We start from the raw sequence: 20,367 nt of genomic DNA, 5'->3' as shown, positions 1-20,367 counted from the left end.
AGCTAATAAACGGGTGCGATTTCAAGTCACTACATTTGTGGTAGGTTTTTACAGAATAGAAAACTAATACAATTGTTCATGATTTATTCAGGTTTTCTACTTCTGTCACTTTTGGTAACTTGCTTTTCAAGAGGATATATCCATTTCCTCAAAGTTCTAGCATCTATTGGCATAAAATTGTTAATAATATTCTCTTGTGATTCTAAAAATCTCTCCTGTCTGTAGTTGTGTTCCCTGTATTTTTATACTTTCCTGTGCATGTGTGTACACATGTATGCACACACAAATGTATAAGTGTACATGTGTGCATGCATGCATATACTATGTTTATTTGTATATGTATCTTTTGTATGCATTGTACACTCTCTTTTTCTTGATTATTCTTGGCAGAAGCTTGTTCATTTGATTAAACTTTCAAAGATTCAGCTTTCTATTATTTCTCTATTTTCTATTTTCACCATGTCTACTCTTTATTATTTCCATTTTTCTACTTTCTCTAAATTTACCCTGCTATTCTTTTTTAAGATCCTTGAGACACAGCAATACTTGGTTTATTTATTTTTGATCTTTAAAAGAATAAAATCAGTTAAGTTTATAAATTTCCCCTAAGGCATCACTTGGACTGAACCTCACACATATAATATGTAGTATTTTTGTTGTTGATGAGTTCTAAATATTTGGTAATGTCTTTAATTAATGAGTTATTTAGTTGTGCATTTTGAAGGTTTCTATAATGCAAGTTTTTTTAAATGTGGTTTTATAGTAGTATTCTTATTTAATTGGAGAAGTACGATAATATATGTTACTAAGTTTTTGAAATTTGCTGAGGCTTCTTTTGTGATGAAGGATATTTTCAAAGCTATTCCCATGTACTCCTAAAAGTATATATTTTCTATTTGTTAGGAACACGTTTTGTTAGGAAAATAGATTATATATGATAGATAGATAGATGATAGATAGGTAGGTAGATAAAGGTAATATATGAAAGATATAGAAGATTAGAACAATAAGATGGATCAAGGTGCTAATTCTGTCTTGATCTTGTTCAGCCTTACTAAATTTTGGTGTTTAGTCTTTCAGGTTCTGATGAGAGCTTTGTGAGGACCTTCCACTATGTTGGAGGAGTTCTCATTCTTTTTCTTTATCTGTTTTGAATTTATGAGGTTTGGGTGCATAAAAATTAATGATGATCATATTCCTTGGTGTAATTTTGCTTTCAGTATTATGCATTATATCTCTCTTTAGCCTTAGGATTGTTTTTTTGCTTTAAATTATATTTTGTCTTTAGTGTTATATACCAACTTCCTTTTCTGTAGCATTTACTTAGTATATTCTTTTAAAAAATCTGTTTATTTTCAACATTTCTGTTTTTTTTTTCAGGTATGGCTTTTGTAGGTGGCAACTTTTTGAAAGTTGGACTTTCAAAAGCTCCAATCTAATCATGTATGATTTAATAGGAAATGAAAATTCATTTATATTTCTTATTATTACTTGTGTGTTTGGACTTACGCCTAATATCTTATTTTTTTTCCTCTTTATATTATTTCTTTGTTTTGGGGGAGTCTTTTCCTGACTTTTGTAGCGTGACAAAATATTCTATATTACCTGTTCCCTACATACCTTTTTCACCTCTGATGGTTTTTTTTTTTTTTTTGCGGTACGCGGGCCTCTCACTATTGTGGCCTCTCCTGTTGCGGAGCACAGGCTCCAGACGCGCAGGCTCAGTAGCCATGGCTCACGGGCCCAGCCGCTCCGCAGCATGTGGGATCTTCCCGGACCAGGGCACGAACCCGCGTCCCCTGCATCGGCAGGCGGACTCTTCAACCACTGCGCCACCAGGGAAGCCCACCTCTGATGGTTTTGAAATAGACTGTATTTCTATCCATTTACTGGATATCCTTAACATTTTAAATATATATTCATAACTATACATTTGTCTAACACAGAGGACAGAAAATTATAGCTCATCTGTCTGGCAACCTGTGCTTATAAAGGCTGGAACACAGCCTTGCCCATTCATTGACATAGTATCTGCTTTTATGCTACAATGATGGAGTTGAGTGGTTGTGACAGAGATTCTATGACTCACAAAGCCTAAATATTTACTAATGGCCTTTTTCAGAAAATGCTTGCCGTCCTCTGACCTAATACAGTGAAGAGTGATTTAGCCTCTATAACATAATTTGGTGCAACTGCACATGGAACAACCCCTTCTGTAAATATTTTTATTATTGCCTAGGCTGTTAGTTTTGCATGTAGAAAATAATGAAAAACTGGACACCATAGTTTTAAAAATCAACGATTAATTAAATTTAACTATTTAAAAAATTTCTGTGCCTACCATTGCTCTTGTATACTGTGCTTTCCCTTTAGGTTCAGTTCCCATGTTTTCCTGAAGATCTGGGGTGATGACTTATTTTATCTCTGAAAATGTTTATTTTGCCCTCACTCTTTATTGACAGTTTAGCTGGATATAAAGTTCTAAGATGTCAGTTATTTTCCTGCTGCTTTTTGGAGGTATTACTTAATTGTCTTCTAGCATATTTTTTTTTGGCTGAGGTTAAGTTTTCTCTCCTTTTAACTACTCTTTTTCCCCCTAGATATTTTATCTTTTCTCTTTCGTAGCCTTTAATACTTCCTTTTTATGCTTGGTATTCTGCAGTCCCTCGCACCATTTCTAGTTGGATGTATTTTATTTACGTGCTTGGCGCCTTGTAATGCACTTTAAATTTGAGAAAGCAAATCTTTAATTCTGGAATTTCTCACCTGTTGTCTTCACCGCGTTCCCTCTATTCTCTTTTTCTGGAACGTACGTTTGATGTGTGTTAGATGTATGATCTAACCTCCATATCGCTTAATTTGTCTTTCATTTTTTTCTTCGTCTCTCCAATGTCTGTGAGTGATTCCTTAGTACTATTTCCTAAACCATTAACACACTCCAACTATGTCTCCAGCCTAGAGTGTGATTATTATTATTGATAATATTTTAATAACTATTTGTTTATTTCCAAAACTTCTAGCCAGTTTTTAGAATATCTACCTGTTTCTGCCTATTTTTGTTTCATAACTTTTTGATTTCATCTGAACAAACTTAATCTTTCAATAGTTGATTTTAGTAGTTGAATGTCACTCTTAGTATTGGATTTGCTCACATGCTGTGGAATTTTGGTTTGCATAGATTTCCTCGTTGCCCTTCTTTTCTTCTCCCCTGACCATTTTATCTTATTTTTTACCCCAGCTGCATCTCAAATTTTATTCCTTGCTGCTATGTATTTAGAGTAGGGGAACAACAATCCTTTTTCACCAAGCATCCAGGGTGCATTTTAAAGGTAGAGCCAACAGGATTGTTAGTGAATTGGATGTGGAGTGCAAGAGAGAGAGGAGTCAGGTATGAAGTCTTGGTTTTGGCTTATGAAACACGTGACTAGTGCTGTTCACAGAGAGGGGGGAATACTGGGGAAGGAGCAAGATTGAGAGAAAGAATAAAAAGTTCTCTAGTCACCATCGTGTAAAAACTCTGAACTTAAAAAAGTACGTGTTTTAATATTTACATTAAAGTTGTAAAAAGAATTCTTTAGTTTTATTAATGTTTGATATGCTTTTTTTGCTATCCAAGTGGAAATGGTAAAAAAGGCAGTTGGATGGATATATGAGCCCAAAGTCCCAGACTTGAGTTAAAGGTGTAAATCGGGAGTAATAAGCATACCGTGGTGTTCAAAGCTGTTGGGCAGATCCTATATGGTGTGAGCCTTGAGGCATCTAATTTTTCAGTCTGGTAGAGGAGGCAAAGCTTGCAAGGAAGACCTAGAAGAGACTCCCAGGATGTTAAGAGGAAAATGAGAGAATTGACCAATGGGCAAGAGAAGAAACCATTTATAGAAGGAGACTTAACCATTGCAATTGGTGAGAAGCCTTGACAAAACATTTCAGTGGAATGGTGCGGGTGAGAACATGGTTGGACAAAGCTAAAGAGAGGCAGAAAGGTAAGGCAGTGGGGATACCAAGGATTGACACTTTCAATGAGCTTTGGAGTGAAGGGAGCAGAGAAATGTGCTGGGGTTGGAGGCAGATATGGAATTTTCCGTTTTGTTTTAAGATGGGAGACGTTGGGGTATGTTCTTATGCTAAGGGAGTCCTCTGAGCCCTCTATTCACTTTCCCCACTGTTTGTTCCTGTGTTCTCCTGTGGTAAAGTGAGGAATAGGTCATGTGGCATCTGTTCAGAAGTCCCTCAAGTTCCATTCTACTCCCGCTCCTGCTATCACCGCCTGTCATGAGGCAGCTTGGAGTGCAGTTGGGGTTGCTTGGGGACATGGTTCAGGCTTGGACTCAATTCAAGGACAGATTCAAGGCCTGGCCAGGGACCAGAGACCAAGTGTCCTCTCGGGGTGATGCCTGGAGGGTTGGTTATGCTGGTAAAAGCCATTCCTAACATGGCTGGCGAGGACGTCTGAATTCAGTTCCTGGCCTTCCCTGCCTAGTACGCCGCCCCCGACCCCCACCCCCGTGCTTGGACAGCGGGGGACACAGGCACGAAGGTGTCACTGCTCTTGGAAGACAGGACATGGGTGGTGGGAGGGGCGTGCCCTCTTCTCAACTCCATGCGGAAGCCCTCACTTCCCCCTTGTCTTTGTTCCTGCCAGGATCCTCGCCACAGCTGGCACTGACTTTGACCTGCGAACCCTGCGGGCTGTGCGTGTGCTGAGGCCCCTGAAGCTGGTGTCTGGGATTCCAAGTGAGTCTGGCAAAAGCAATCAGGCCCAGCCTACCTGGACACTGACCTCTCTCCCAACCCCTGTCACGGCCAGTTAGGCCCTAACAGTGGGCCCTTTGGTGACTCTGAGCTCGCTGCCCTTGACCCCGGGGAACCAGGCACGAAGAAGGGAGGAGCGGCCCTTCTCCAGTCTCTCCCAACTCCGTGAAAACCCAGAGGGTAACTTGGCTTCCCTACGTGGAAGCTTTGATCCTCCTCACACACTCTGCTGTATTTCCAGCTCTTTGCTGCTTTTTCTGTGGTTAAAGGGCAGGTGAGAGATCGACCAAGGTGGTGGGGCAGGATGCCTGAGAACACATGCAGAGGCTGCAAAGGACCACCTGTCTTGGCTCAGGCTGGGCAGGGCTGTTGGGACCTGTGACCTGGTTAAGACATGCTCCGGGACTGGGCTGCTCAAGAGGCCACGCGAGGGCAGGGGGTGGCCAGGCTACCTCGAGAGCCGGGCACCGCCTGTGCCCGTGTTCCTCCAAGCCAGTGGAAGTTTCGGTTTCCCTCAGAGCCTGGGTGGCAGGGCCCTGAGGCTGTGTCGCCCGAGCCCACTGCAGGGAAGACCGCTGGCTGGCTCCGTGTTCTGCCCTAAGACCCTGCCAGGCAAAGGCTCAGGCCTGTACCCAGGAGCTGGGGTGAAGCTGGAAGTGGGGACAGTGGGGTTCAGCCTCTTCTGCCCAGTTGCTCTGGTCTGGACATACTCATGCCCCACAGTCAGTGGTAAAACACTCCCTAGGAGTAGGCCCCCTGCTTTACTTTCCCTGAGGGGTGGGTCTGTCAGGAACCCCTGCTCTTAGTTCCCAGGATCCCCTGCTTTTCCCTCCCAGGATCCCTTGCTTGTCCCTCCCAGGATCCCCTGCTCTTCCCTCCCAGTATCCCCTGCTTTTCCCTCCCAGGATCCCCTGTTCTTCCCTCTCAGTATCTCCTGGTCTTAATTCCCAGGATTTCCTGTTCTTCTCTCCCAGCATCCCCTGCTTAGTTCCCAGCATTCCCTGTTCTTCCCTCCCTTGATCCCCCGCTCTTAGTTCCCAGGATCTCTTGCTTTTCTCTCCCAGAATCCCTTGCTTTGCTCTGTCAGGATCCCCTGCTCTTCCCTCCCAGCATCCCCTGCTCTCAGTTCCCAGGATCCCCTGCTTTTCCCTCCCATGATCCCCTGCTCTCAGCTCCGAGGATTCCCTCATCTTTCCTCTCAGGACTCTCTGCTGTTGCTCCACCCTGAGACCTGCATAGACTCAAGATCTCACCAGAACTTCATGCTGACGCCGCCATACGCTGCTCCTCCCTTGAACTGGGACAGCGCTCAGTCCACTCCCCCCTGCCCCGAGACCCTGTGCTGTGTGCCCCCCCCCAGGACTCTCAGCTCTGCCCCACGCAGGCACTCACTGCTCTGTCCTCCTTCCCTCAAGACTTCTTGCTTCCCCACCACTCCCTGCTCTGCCCCCCGCTTTGAGGGCCCAGCTCTGTCCTTTGGCCTCGTGGATACTCATTGCTCAACACCTTGCCCAGGACGCTCAGCCCTGCCCGCCCAGGCTCTTGCTGTTCTGTCCACGCCCCAGCCCACTGCCCGCTCTGCCCACTGTGCTCTCTGACCTGCCTGCTTTGCCTGCTCTGGCCCCAGGTCTGCAGGTGGTGCTCAAGTCCATCATGAAGGCCATGGTTCCGCTCCTACAGATCGGGCTGCTTCTCTTCTTCGCCATCCTCATGTTTGCCATCATTGGCCTCGAGTTCTACATGGGCAAATTCCACAAGGCCTGTTTCCCCAACAGTACAGGTGAGGCCTAGCAGCGCTCCTCAGACCCGGATGAGGACCACAGACTCATTCATCCTGGAGAGATGCAGTGTTCTGGGCCCTGGCGGGCGGGGGGTGGGGGTGCCCTCTAGATGCCAGACGAAGGAGGTGGACCCAGACAAGATAAACACAAACACATAAAATAATGTCAGATTGTAGTAACTTCTAGGAGGGAAACAAGAAAGGTACTTGCAGTAGAGTCATTTGGGGGCCTGCTTCACAGAGCGTGGCCTGGGGAGGCCTCTCTGCCAAGGTGACAACTGGACAGCCATCTGAGTGCCGTGAGGGGGGGCCTGTGCGGTCGCCTGCCAGACGGTCCAGTTACGAGGAGCAGTAAGTGTGAAAGGCTGGCGTGAGGAGCGCTGGGTGCAGAGGGGGCGAGAGGAGATCGGCGGATACTGAATCTGCTCCTGTTGGCGAAGACTTAAAGGCTGTACCAGTCCTCTGATAGGATGAAAAGCAGCAGAAAAGAAACATCTAGTGAAAACGTAGGACGCGTATTGTAGCTTGGACTAGAATGCTTTCCTGGTATCAGAGACAAGCTTATCAGTATGTTTTCCTGCTGGCCTGTTACTGACGCACCGACGACGTTAAGTGGCATTTTCTTTTTTTTAATTCCTTAAAGAAAATATACTTCATTTCTACAACTATAATATTGAATAAAATGATTATTTTTCACAAACCCCTTAACGTTTTTTGGAGATGACATTTCTGACCTTCAGAAGTTAACGTAAGATCAGGAAGTGAGATCCCATAAGCTGAGAACTCTGGACAGCTCAGCTTTACCTGTGGTAAAGCAGTGGGCTCAGGCCGTGCGAGGACTCTGAGCCCAGGAGAGATGGTGGCTGGGGCCAGGCTGTTTGGCAGTTAGAAAGGGTCAGGTTCTGGGTCTGTTTTGCATTGAGGCCTGCTGCGCCAACTGGGTTTTCTGGGCAATTGTACGTGGAGTAAGAGAAAGGGAAGAGTTAAGGGTGACACTAAGGTTTGTGTCTTTTTTTTTTTTTTTTGCCCGCATTGGGTCTTTGTTGCTGCATGCGGGCTTTCTCTAGTTGCAGCGAGCAGGGGCTACGCTTCGTTGCGGTGCGCGGGCTTCTCATTGAGGTGGCTTCTCTTATTGTGGAGCACGGGCTCTAGGCGTGCGGGCTTCATTAGTTGCAGCATGCAGGCTCCGTAGTTGTGGCTCACAGGCTCTAGAGCGCAGGCTCAGTAGCTGTGGCGCACGGGCTTAGTTGCTCCACGGCATGTGGGATCTTCTCGGACCAGGGCTCGAACCCTTGTCCCCTGAACTGGCAGGCAGATTCTTCACCACTGCGCCGCCAGGGAAGTCCAAGGTTTGTGTCTTGAGCTACAAACACGTTAAAGGAGAAAACCTGTGTGATCATCTCAATAAATGCAGAAAAAGTTTTTATTGAAGTTTACATCATTCATAATTAAAAAAAACCTCTTATCAAAGTGGAAATAAAGGGGAATTTTCTTAAACTCCCTAAAATTCCCTGCAAACATCATACTTTGTCATAAGTTTTGTGAGCTTTCCCTTTAAGGTCAAGAACAAGATAAAGACACACATGGTCACTTCTGGTCCACGTAGCCTTGGTGGTCGCGGCCAGTAACGTGAGGCAAGAAAAAGCACCCTGTCAAGAATGTGAAAGGAGGAAAGAAAACTGTCATTATTTACAGAGAATGTGATTATTTACACCTAGACAGACAATGGCTTCCTGGTCTTCTTTATGAGCATTTGTTAAGGTATTTGGAGGGAAAGGAATAAACTTGTGTGATCCTCAGTTTTGCCTTCTAAGCCTGGGAGCATTTGCTTTCCATCCTAGCAATTCCTCAAAACTTCTCCTGGGTTGATAGGAGGGATTTTCCACGTGTGGTCATACATTTGTTTTTTTAAATAGTGTTTTCTGTCCTTTCGTCAGGATTTTGGGAGTGGAGGGATTAACATGTGCTGCCTGCCCCCTTATCCCAGAGATTAGCCCGGTTTTCTGCGATTTCTTTAACGTCTCTCTGTGCGGTCCCTGGCTGCCGGCTAGACTGCAGGCCAGCAGGAGCTCGTCCCCTTTGCTGGGGCCAGTGCCGTGAGGACTGGGCCCTGAAGCCCGGCCACGCTCTGGGCCCGTGTTGGGTCGACCTGCCTGATGAGCACCGAGACCGCAGTGCTGAGTCCTGCTTGGCTCTGGCTCCAGCGTGACAGACAGATCTGCCGTCGGGGGAGTCTGGGTGGAGGTCAGGCTGTGAGGGAGAATCAGGGTGTTGCTGGTAGGGAGAGTCGGAGGCTAGGAGTCCGTTGTTTTTGGTTTTAAGACGAATGAGTCCTCAGCATGTTCACATAGTGATGGGCAGGTTCTAGTGGGGAAGGAGAGGTCGACCAGCAGTTTCTGAGAGGGTGGGCCTGAGGGTGGCGGGGGGCAGACCGTAGGCACGGGGACAGAGCCGGCGCAGGTGCAGGAGCGGCAGGGAGAGTTTCCCTCGGTGCCTGATTCCTGTCCCACTGTGATGAGGTCTCTGGGGCCCACAGTCCCAGCAGGGGGTGGAGAACGCGGTGCCTCTGAGCTCAGCTTTGCTCCCTTCTTCTCCTCGCAGACGCAGAGCCGGTGGGCGACTTCCCCTGTGGCAAGGAGGCCCCAGCCCGGCTGTGCGAGGGTGACACTGAGTGCCGGGAGTACTGGCCGGGACCCAACTTCGGCATCACCAACTTTGACAACATCCTGTTCGCCGTCCTGACGGTGTTCCAGTGCATCACTATGGAGGGCTGGACCGACATCCTCTACAACGTGAGTTCTGTCTTGGCCCTAAAGCTGCTGGGGCCCCGCTGACGCGGAGCTTCTGTTCAGCCCCAGGCTCCCTCCTCGCCCCACAGGATGGAACACAGGCTCCTTCAGGCAGCTCCGCCTCGGGGCCACTGACCCGGGTCCTGGAGTCTCCGGGACAGCTTTTCTTATGAGAGTAAAGCTGAGGGCCAGGTGGTGGAGGTCAGAAAAGAAAGTTCCAGAGAAGGTGCTCCTGCCGCCGCTGCTGACGATGGCCCACTGCGTGAAGAGCTTTGTCCCTGTGAGCTCGTAGACGATGGGAGAGAGGCTCGGAGAAGCTAGCCAGCTGGCCCTCGGCCCGGCCCGAGGCAGCAGGTGGCTGCCTGGCGAACAGGGGAGGAGCAGGGCTGAGCGCAGGGAAGCTTCCCTGACTGCGCCAGGGTCCTGGTGGTGGGAACAGGCGTCGTGTACCTTTGTTTCCTTCCCACTAAGTCTACCTGGTTCTCTTTCCTCCAGTGTTCCCTGTCGTTAGGATGCCAGCCCGTCCCAGCAGTGTAGGGCAGTCTGGGGGTTGGTGCCTGTGACAGAAGTTGGGTGTAAGGCCCTCGGGGGCTTCCTGGTGACCCATCTCACTCCCGCCTCCCCTCCACCTGCGGCTCTTCTTGGGGGACCTGCCATCGACTCCTGGGCAGACCTCTCTCTCTTCTTTTTATATGATGACCCCCTCACTCCTACAGAGCTACCTTCTACCCCCTAGAGTCCTGTGAGCTGTGGGCATGAAAATAATTAAGTTAGTGGAAGTAGAGAAAGAAGGTGCACTTGAAACAGGAAGTTTGGAAGGTCTGGCTGGTGGACTGCTGTGTTTTGGTAGCCAGAGGGTGTGTTGTGCTCGGGGGGCTGTGGAGGGGGTGTCCTAGAGTGTGAGCTACTTCACTTTGAACCTGTCACTTGTGCGCTGAGGGTGGGGCTTGGGCCACCAGCCCCCAGAGCAACCACACGCTTCTGGCTTGAAGGTGGGCAGGAGGAAAGGGACAGCCTGGGGCCCTCTGCTCTCCGCCCCTGTGGGTCTCAGGGCTGGAAATCCAGCAGGCGCTCGGTAAGTGCTGGCTGAGCAGGCGGATGGCAGAGGGCGAGTTCAGGAGGAGCCAGCCTGAGGTCCACTAAGCCAGAGCCCTCCTTGGAGCAGGAGTTGCGTCTGGTGACGGTCTCGTTTGATCGAGGAAAAGAGGAATGGAGACAAGGGCGGTGACGAGGAGCTTGGCTGTTCTCTCCCTACAGCCGATCCAGGAGCAACCTCCACAAAGACGAGCCCTCAGCACAGCTGGAGTGGGCCACGTCCCTGCCAGGGCGCCCGAGCGGGGCGCCGCGTGAGCAGGTCTCCACAGCCCTTCGTGCCGTGGGGCTTGGCCAGGTGACTCAGCCTGGTAGGCCTGTGCCCCCAGGGGAGGGGTGGGCAGGAGCCAGACCTCGGGGCAGGAGGTGCCGGTCAGGAAGGGCCACAGAGGCTCACCCGACACATATTTCCAGGGGCCCCACTGGGTGCAGGTGCTGCAGGCACAGTGGTGGCAGGAGGCCTTCAATAAGTAAGGGCCTGGTAATGGCAAAGCTGCTGTGAAGAGAACAAAGGCGGACGAGGGGCAGGGCGACAGGTCAGGGGGCACTGGGAAAGCAAGGCCTGGTGGGGTCTGGAAGCCAGACGGGCAGACGCGATGGCACGGTGCCGCAGAGTCTGGCGGCGGGGCACCGGGACGCAGTGACGGGCGACGCAGTGACGGGCGTGGGTCGTGAGGCTGGTGCCCAGAGCCGCTGGCCAAGAACTGTTGGATCCAACCTCCACACTGAGGGATAACAGGGTTGGTTGCAGGAGATCAGACAGGACTTTGGAAGAGGATTCTTTGGAGGGCGAGCCTGCCACTCCCCCCACCCAGTGAGAGGGACGTTCGTGGTCCCCTCAGACATATGCTCCTTGATGGAGCCCGAGCGACGTGCCTTCAAGGGCTGGAGCCATAGGCCTGCCGCAGCGGGGCTGGTGGGGCAGGTGAGCACATCTGCAGTCTGGGGAGAAGCCAGGGCCCTTTTAAGTCCTGGCTGGAGGGAATGAGGGGGGGTCTCGAGAGAGACCCAGAGACCGACTGCTAAAACACTGGCGGTAGTGGGCGGGTGGGTCCTCAGCCTGGAGGAGAAGTGGTCTGTCTGGGTTTTGAAAAGTGTGGTCAGATGGGGTCCTGGAAGAACACACAGCAGTGCCGCCTGGTCTGAGAGGTCTGAGCACACAGCAGTGCCGCCTGGCTTCGATAGCGTTGAGGTCAGTGACCCAGGAAGGAGGAAGAGTGTGTGGCGTCGGGAGCAGAGAGGGGCCACACCGTCCTCTCCCTTTGAGAACAGCCAGCTGTGCAGGCCGGCTGAGGAGAGAAGATATTCTCAGTGTGAAGCACGTCAGCGGGGCCGGGACCCTTAATTGTGTTTTATACTTGAGGTGGCTGTAGAATTTTCTGTTACCCAGAGTCATCAGAACAGTCACAGGACCGATCCCCATTCTCATCCCGGGCTATGTCCACGTTCAGTGTCGACTTAAAAAAATGCACAACGTGAGAGCTGCGAGTTAAGTTTTATTTGGGGCAAAATGAGGGCTGCAACCCGGGAGACAGCATCCCAGATCGCTCTGAGAAACGGCTCCACAGAGGCAGGGAGGAAGGTCAGTATAGATGTGATCTGGGTGAAGGGGGAGTACATTCAGTCAAGCATTATTTTTTGTAGAAGGTTTCTGCTCGTCTCGTGCATGTCACTGCCAGTCATGAGGAGCAGACGTCGCCGTGAAGGATTTGAGTGCTTGTCTAGATACGAGGAGATACAAGAACTGGGCTCATAAAATTGTCTCCTGAAAATATCCATCTATCGGAAGACCTGTTCTGCCAGTGTCACCCAGAGCCCAGAGCGCCTCAGTTCAGCGTTTCAGGGGCTGTTGCAAGGCAGCAGCCGCAGCAGCACATGATTTACGCCTTGTAGAGGCAGCTGGCAAGTGACAATGGCGAGCGCCAATTTGTAGCTGACAAGAGGAACCGTAGGAGGTAAATAATGTGGGCTTGTGGTTACATACATGTGGTTCTGCATCTGTTCATTGCACTAGTTTCGTAAAGATCCGAGGAAGGCGCGTTCAGATACGTAGGTGCAAAGGCTCCGTTTTGAAGTTAGTGCAGACACAACCTGCTCATTGGTTGGATGTGATGTTTAATGTGAAAGAAAGAAGAATCAAAGATAGTGTGACTGGAGCCATTGGGAAAGGTGGTGCCTTGTATTGAGAAGGGGAGAATGGGGAGCAAGGTAACTGCGGATTTTTGTTTTAGCGGAGCGTCATGGTGGAAACTGAGAACCCTGCTTTGGCCCTGGAAAGCCTTGGGCAACTGTTTCATCCAAGTGGAGATGCTGAGTGTACAGTTGGGTGTATGAGAGGGGGTTCAGGGGGGACAGCAGGGCTGAGGGTTTGAAGTCATGGATGATGCTTAAAATTATGGGAGAGGATGAGATCGCTTGGGTGTGGATGTATGGATGGAGAAGCAAAGAAGGCTACAGACGGAGCCTTGTCTGAACCTTTGGCTGTCAGGAGAATTCTAACATTCAGAAATCAAGTAGGAAAGAAGGAGCCAGCAAAAGAGAGCGAGGCGGGGACTTGCGGGGAGTAGGGACAGCACTGCAAGTGTGCTACGTCTTGGGAGCAGAGCAAAGAGAGTTTCCAGAAAGTGACCGACCAGATCAGCTGTTGCTGAGAGGTCGCAGGCGCTGTTGGTAAACTAGACAAGAGCGTTTCGGCAGTGGGGATAAAACCTTGGAATGTATAGGTTAAAGGCAGGAGGTATGGAAGTGAGGACGGCAAGTATAGTCATCTCGTTCAGGGGGTTTCCCTGTGAAGTGGAGGAGGACAAGAGGAGGAAAGTGCAGGGAGATGTGGGAATTGGCTTTTTTTTTTTTTTAATGAATTGTAGGTTCAAATGCAGTTGTAAGAAATAATGCAGAGAGAGTCCTTGTATGCTTTGCCCTTTTCCTGTAACGGTAACAACCTGCAGAACTAGTAGCTGCCGGAACCAGGGCAGCGACACTGCTACAGTCAAGGCACAGGACGTTCCATCACAAGGGATGCTGTGCCGCTCTTTTATAGCCACGCCCACTTCTCTCCTGCCTTCGCGCCTGGTAGCCACTGATCTTTGTGCCGCGTTGATAATTTTGCCGTTTCGAGAATGTTATGCAGATGAAACCGTTCCCTATGTGACCTTCGTGTAGTGGCTATTTTTCACTCCGCGTAATACTCTGGAGCTGCATCCGGATTATTCTGTGTGCCAGCAGTTTCTTCCTTTCTGTTGCTGAATGGTGCTCCAGGTGTGGGTGGACTGCAGTGTTTAATACTCACCTGTTAACGGACATCTGTGTTGTCTCTGTTCAGGGTTATCAGGAGGAAAGTTGCTCTGCACATTTGTGGGCAGGTTTTGTGCAGATGTAAGTTTTCATTTCTCTGGGTTAAATGCTCAAGGGTGCAATTTCTGCGTTGTATAGTAGTTGTGTATTTAGTTCTTTAAGAAATTAACGCTTTTCCAGAGGCCTGTATTCTTTTGCATCCCCACCTGCAGTGTATGAATAATCTAGTTTTTCTGCATCCTCACTGGTATTTGGTGTTTTTAACTTCAGCCATTCTGACAGTGTGTAGAGATGCATCTCAGTGCACGTCCTAATGGCTGATGATGTTAAGCATCTTTTCAGACGTATTTGCCGTTTGTGGGTCTTCTTCAGTGAAATATCTCTTCATATCTTTTGCTCATGGTCTGGATTGTTCTTTTTTTTTTTTTTTTTTTTGCGGTACGCGGGCCTCTCACTGTTGTGGCCTCTCCCGTTGCGGAGCACAGGCTCCGGACGCCCAGGCTCAGCGGCCATGGGTCACGGGCCCAGCCGCTCCGCGGCATGTGGGATCTTCCCGGACCGGGGCACGAACCTGCGTCCCCTGCATCGGCAGGCGGACTCTCAACCACTGCGCCACCAGGGAAGCCCTGGATTGTTCTTTCACTGTAGAGTTTTTTTTTTTTTTTTTACTGTAGAGTTTTTATATATTCTAGATACATTCTAGTTCTTTGTCAGATGTGTGGTTTGCAAATGTTTTCTCCTAGTCAGTAGCTTGTCTTTTCATACTCCTCACCTGGTCTGTGAAAGAACCAGCGTTTTTAATGTTAATAAAGTCCAGTTTATCAATTGTTCCTTTTGTGGATTGGGCTTTTGGCATCAAATCTAAGAACTCTTTGCCTAGTCCTAAATCTTAAATATTTTCTCCTATATTTTTTTCTAAAAGTTTTGTTATTTTACATGTAAGTCTGTGATCCATCTTGAGTTAATTTTTGTATAAAGTGTGAGGTTTAGGTTGAGGTGCATATGCTCTCTCTCCGCCCTCCCTCCCTCCCCTTCCCCTCCCTGCTTCCTCCCTTCCTTCCTCCCTCCCTCTCTCCTTTCTTTCTTTCTTTCCTTCTTTCTTTCCTTCCTTCCTTCTTTCTTTCTTTCTTTCTTTCCTTCTTTCTTTCTTTCTTTCTTTCTTTCTTTCTTTCTTTCTTTCTTTTCTCTCTTTCTTTCTTTCTTTCTTTCTTTTTACTGTCTTTGCCTGGTTTTGTTTTCAGGGTAACACAAGCTTTATAAAATGAATTGAGAAGTAATTACTCCTCTTCTATTTTTCTAGAAGAGATTGTGCATAAGTGGCGTTAATTATTTTTTAAATGTTTGGTAGAATTCTATAAGCTGGGCCTAGAGATTTCTTTTATTTTTATTTTTTCATATCGCACTTTTTTTATTCACCTACCATGAAATTCACAAAGTGGTGAATGGCTCAGTGCTTTTTGTATGTGCACAGGACTGTGCAACCATTACCATTACTCATCTTTGAAGATTTTCAGCAACCAAAAAAGAAACCCTGTACCCATTAGTAGTCACTTCCCATTCCTCCATCCCCAGCCTCTGGAACCACTAATATATTTCTGTCTCTTTATATTCGCCTATTCCAGACATTTCATACAAATGGACTCATACAATATGTGGGATTTGTGTTTCTAAGGTCCATCCATGTTGTAGCAAGTATCAGTATTTCATTGCTTTTATTATCAAAGATGATTCCATTGTGTGGATATACCATCTTTTGTTTGTATTTCATTGGTTGATGGACATTTGGGTTGTTTCCATTTTTTACATTATGAATAATCCTGCTATAAACATTTGTGTACAAATTTTTGTGTGGAATATGTTTTCATTTCTCTTAGGTGTACACCTAGGAGTGGAATTTCTGGGTCATATGGTAACTCCATATTTAACCTTTTGAAGAACTGCCAAACTGGTTTCCAAAGTGGTTGCAACACTTTACATCCCCACCAGGAATGCACAAGTGTTCCAAATTGTCCACATCGTCACCAACACTTGTTGTCTATCTTTTTAATTTTAATCATCCTAGTAAAATTACAATTTAATTTTAACCAACCAACCATAGAGTGAAGTGGTATTTAATTTTACCTTTGATTTGCATTTCCCTAATGACTTATGATGTAGAGCATCTTTTATATGCTTATTGCACCATTTATATATCTTCTTTGGAGAAATATGTATTCATATCCTTTGCCCATTTAAAAATTGGGTTATTTGTCATTTTATTATTGACCTATAAGGTTTCTTTATATATTATGGACACTAGACTCTTACCAGATATTTCAGATTATTTGCAAATATTTTCTCACATTATGTGTGTTATCATTTCACTTTCTTGATGGTATCATTTGAAGTAAAAAAGATTTTTATTTTGATGAAGTCCATTTTTTTCTGTTTTTGTTTTCACTTTGTACTTTTGGTGTAGTATCTAAGGGTCCATTACCTAATCAAAGTCATGAAAATTTACTCCTATGTTTTCTCATTTTGGCTGGTAATATTTAGGTCTATGATCCATTTTGATTTAATTTTTGTATATGGCGTGAGGTAGGGGTCCAATTTCATTCTTTGGCCTGTGGGTATCCACTTGTCCCAGCACCATTTGTTGAAAAGACTATCCTGTCCCCATTGAATTGGCTTGGCACCCTTGTTAAAAAAATCAACTCATCATAAATGTAAGGGTGTATTTATAGCTCATCAATTCTATTTCATTGACCAATGTGTCTGTCCTTTTGTAGGGGAAGTTTTAAAATCACAATATCACTTTCCTCAATAGTTATTGGACTATTTACCTGTCTTGTATTGGGTGAGTTGTAGTAGTTTGTGCTTTTGGAGAAATTGATCCATTTCATCCATGTTGTCAAATGTATAGAGAGCTGTGTGCAGTACTCCTTCATTGTCCTTTTGATGTCTGTTGGTCCTGTAGTGAAATCCCCTGTTTCATTACTGGCATTGGTAAGTTGTGTCTTCTCTCTTCCTTTCGTAGTCGGTATTGCCAGAGGCACGTCAATTTAACGTTTTTCAAAGAACAAACTTTTTCAAACGTTGGTTCCCACTGTTTGCGTTTCCGCTTTGCCGGCTCCTGCTTTGTCTCTGCTGCCCACTTTCCTCTGCTTCACTTGGGTTTGCTTTGCTCCCCCTCTGCTTGCGGTGGGAGTTTAGATTATTGGTTTGAGACTTTCCCTCTTTGGAGTGTATGTACTTAGTGCTATAAATTTCCTTTTCAGAACTGCTTTAGCTGTGTCTTTCAAATTTGATACCTTGTATTTTCGTTTTCATTCAGTTCAGTGTATTTCTAAATTTCCCTTGGGACTTCCTCCTTGGCCCGTGGATTATTTGGAAGCGTCTGCCTACTTCGCGTTTGGAGAGTTTGCTGTTGTGTCTGTGCTGTGTGTCTCTGGTTTGGCTCTATTACGCCAGAGGATGCACTAAATTTGAAACCAGTTCGGTTCCTTTAAATTGATTGAGACTTGTTTTATGGCTCAGGATACGGCCTGTTTTCATATATGTCTTGTGGACACTTGAAAAGAATGTGTATGTAATGTGTTGTTGTGTATTATGTGTATAAATGTCAATTATACATCCTGTTGGATGATGGTGAGCCCTTTTATATCCTTGCTGATTTTCTGTCTAGTTGTCTTATCAATTTTTGAGAGAGAGGTGTTGAAGTTTCCAGCTATAATTGTGCATCTGTCTGTCTCTCCTTTCAGTTCTCTCAGTTTTTGCTTCACATATGTTATAGCTCATTTGTTAGGCATGTACACATTTAGAATTGCTATGTCTTCTTGATGAATTTACCCTTTTATCGTTATAATGTATCCCCCACTTTTCAAAAGTTCTCTTAATGCCACTTCACTTTTATGAAAGACCTACATTAATACCTGCTTCCACTAACCAAAAGAAATCCGTGGAAGATTTATGCTTTTATGAAAAAAGGTGAAAAGAGAAAGTAGTGTTCAACATTTGCTTTACGGTGAGCCATTATAAAGGCAGTGTGCACCCCAAGCAGCAAGAGTGGCACTGCCAAGCTCCTTCCCTGGGAACTACACTCAGCGTCTCAGCATCATATTGCCATAGCTCTATTGTATCTGTGAGCATCTGTGTTTTATCTTATTTTCTGTATGTGTTAGCTGATGTGTCCTATGGTGATCGTTTCTTTGCTTTATGCCTTTGTGGCTTAGGAAAGGTTTCACAGGAACGCACTGCTTTCAAATAGTGGGGGAAACCTGTATATGTTCCTCTGTGTCTCTAGTGAAATTTTTTTTGTTCTGATGTCTACTTTGTCTGATATTTATTTTCTGATATTAATATAGCCACTACAGCTTTAATTTGATTTATGTTTATATGATACTTCTTTTTCCATATTTCACTTTCAACCTACCTAAATTGTTATATTTGAAGTGAATTTCTTATAGATAAAACATAGGTGGGTCATGTTTTTAAAGTCACTAGCCAATCTTTGTCTTTTAATTGGTGTATTCAGACCATTTACATGTAATGTAATTATTGATATGTTAGAGCTCACATCTGCCATTTTATTTATTTATCTTTTGTTTACTGTTTGTTCTGTTTTTTTGTTTCTTTGTTTTCTTTTTCCTACCTTCTTGTGTATTACTTGAACTTTTGAAAAAATTCCATTTTGATTTATCTAGTTGTTTTTGAGTATATCTCTGTTTGGTCTTTTAGTGGTTGCTCTATATCTTATTCCAGTCTACTGGTGTCATAATTGTACCAGCTCAAGTGAAGTATATACACCTTACCTTCTTTATATCTCTTTACCCTCCCCCATTTATAATACAATTATCTTAAACATTTCCTCTACATATGTCTATAACCACATCATAGCGTGTTATAAGTTTTGCTTCCACTGTCAAACATGATTTAGGAAAATCAAAAGGACAAATAAAATCTATTTACCCCTATTTTTACTCTTTTCATTGTTCTTTCTTCCTTCCTAATGGTTAACAATTCCTTTTTTAATCATTTCCTTTCTGCTTAGAGACTTTCGTTAGTCATTCTCTTAGGGTAGATCTGCGGGTGACAGATTCTCCCAGTTTCCCTGTTTTTATTATGAGAATGTCTTGATGTTCCCTTCATCCCTGAAGGATATTTTTGATGGGTGTAGGTGTCTGTTGACAGTTTTTTTTTCTCTCAGAACCTAAAAAGTATTGTGCCACTTCATTCTGACCTCCATACTTTATGATGAGAAATCTTTTGAATTGTTTCCCTTTGTAAGTAAGGTGCCCTTTTTCTCTTGCCACTTTCAAGAGTTTTAATTTATCTTTAGTTCCCCGTGGTTTGACAATGAAATGTCGTGTGGATTTCTTTGAGTTTATTCTGTATGGTAGTCACTCAGCTTCTTGCATCTGTAGGTTTATGTCTCTTGCCAAATTTGGGAGTTTTTCAGCTATCATTTCTTTGAATACTGTTCAGCCTTCTCTTCTTTCTCCTGTACTCTGCTACTCTGAAACAGGAATGTCAAATATTCTCTCATAGTTCCCTAGGTTCTTGAGGCTCTGCTCTGTTTTTTCTTCCTTGTTTGATTTTTGTTTTTTAAGTCTATTTTCTCTCTCTCTTTTAGATTGGATAATTTCTATTATTCTCTTTTACCACTTACTGATTCATTCCTTTGTTGTCTTTATTCTGTTGTTGTGCCCTTCCATTGAGATTTTAATTTTGATTATTGTATTTTTCAGTTCTAAATTTTCCATTTTGTTCTTCTTTGTATCTTTTATTTATTTGATGATACTATTTCTTTGTTGAGACTTTCTATTTTTTCATGTGTTTCAAGTGTGTATACAATTACCCTCTGAAACATTTTTATGGTGGCTGCTTTAAAATCTTTGTCAGATACTTCTATCATCTCTGTCATCTTGGTGTTGGCAATCTATATCAGGCAGGGTTCTCCAGAGAAATAAAACCAATAGCATGTGTGTGTGATGTGTGTGTGTGAGAGACAGAGAGAGATTAAAAAAAAAAGAGATTTATTATTAGGAATTGGCTCATGTGATTATGGAGGCTGGCAAGTGCAAATCTGCAGTAAACTTGGGCTGGCAGGCTCAAGACCCAGGAGATGCTATGGTGCAGTTTTAGTCTGAAAGCCAGTAGTTGGAGACCCAATAGTGCCAGTGGTACAGATGAAGTCTGAATTCTCTTATAGAGAATTTTCTCTTACTTGGAAGAGGGTCAGTTTGTTGTTCTGTTCAGGCCTTCAACTGATTGTACGTGGTCCACCACATTATGGAGGGCAATCTGCTTTACTTTATCATCCAAAAACACACTTGCAGAACCACCCTGAATAATGTTTGGCTAGATATCTGGGCACCGCATGGCCCAGTCAAGTTGACACATTGAATTAACCATCACAGCATCTGTCAATTGTCTGTTTTTGTTCAGTCTTGGTTCTTGGTATGGCAAGTGAATGTCAGTTGAAAACTGGACATTTTGGGCATTGTGTCCTGGGACCCTGGATCTGACTTAAGCCCTCTGTTTCAGCTGGCTTCCTCTGACCATTCTGTCACTGGAAGCAGGGGTTGCTTCCTTGCTTCTGCAAGGTGGGAGTAGAAGGCTGGAAAGTTTCCCCACCTGGCCTCTGTTGACACACTGTGGGGGTCTTCTCCGTACTGCTGA

General features: G+C 45.5%; 1 protein-coding gene across 3 annotated transcripts in view; it reads left to right on the top strand.

Moving 5' to 3' along the window:
• The window catches only part of CACNA1B (calcium voltage-gated channel subunit alpha1 B), a gene marked incomplete at both ends in the record, with an annotated part of 193,726 nt that overhangs the window by 35,241 nt on the left and 138,118 nt on the right, over positions 1 to 20,367 (top strand). For all 3 annotated transcript variants that reach the window (XM_082842376.1, XM_082842375.1, XM_082842377.1), the window contains 3 exons: positions 4,643 to 4,734; positions 6,380 to 6,532; positions 9,134 to 9,324. In XM_082842376.1, the coding sequence (XP_082698502.1) occupies positions 4,643 to 4,734; positions 6,380 to 6,532; positions 9,134 to 9,324 (436 nt within the window). The remainder of the gene's footprint in view (positions 1 to 4,642; positions 4,735 to 6,379; positions 6,533 to 9,133; positions 9,325 to 20,367) is intronic.

The sequence above is a fragment of the Leucopleurus acutus genome (assembly GCF_964270905.1).
Source record: "Leucopleurus acutus genome assembly, chromosome: 7".
NCBI lineage: Eukaryota > Metazoa > Chordata > Mammalia > Artiodactyla > Delphinidae > Leucopleurus > Leucopleurus acutus.
The sequence above is the reverse complement of the archived record's forward strand: the minus strand, read 5'-3'. Positions and strand labels throughout refer to the sequence as shown.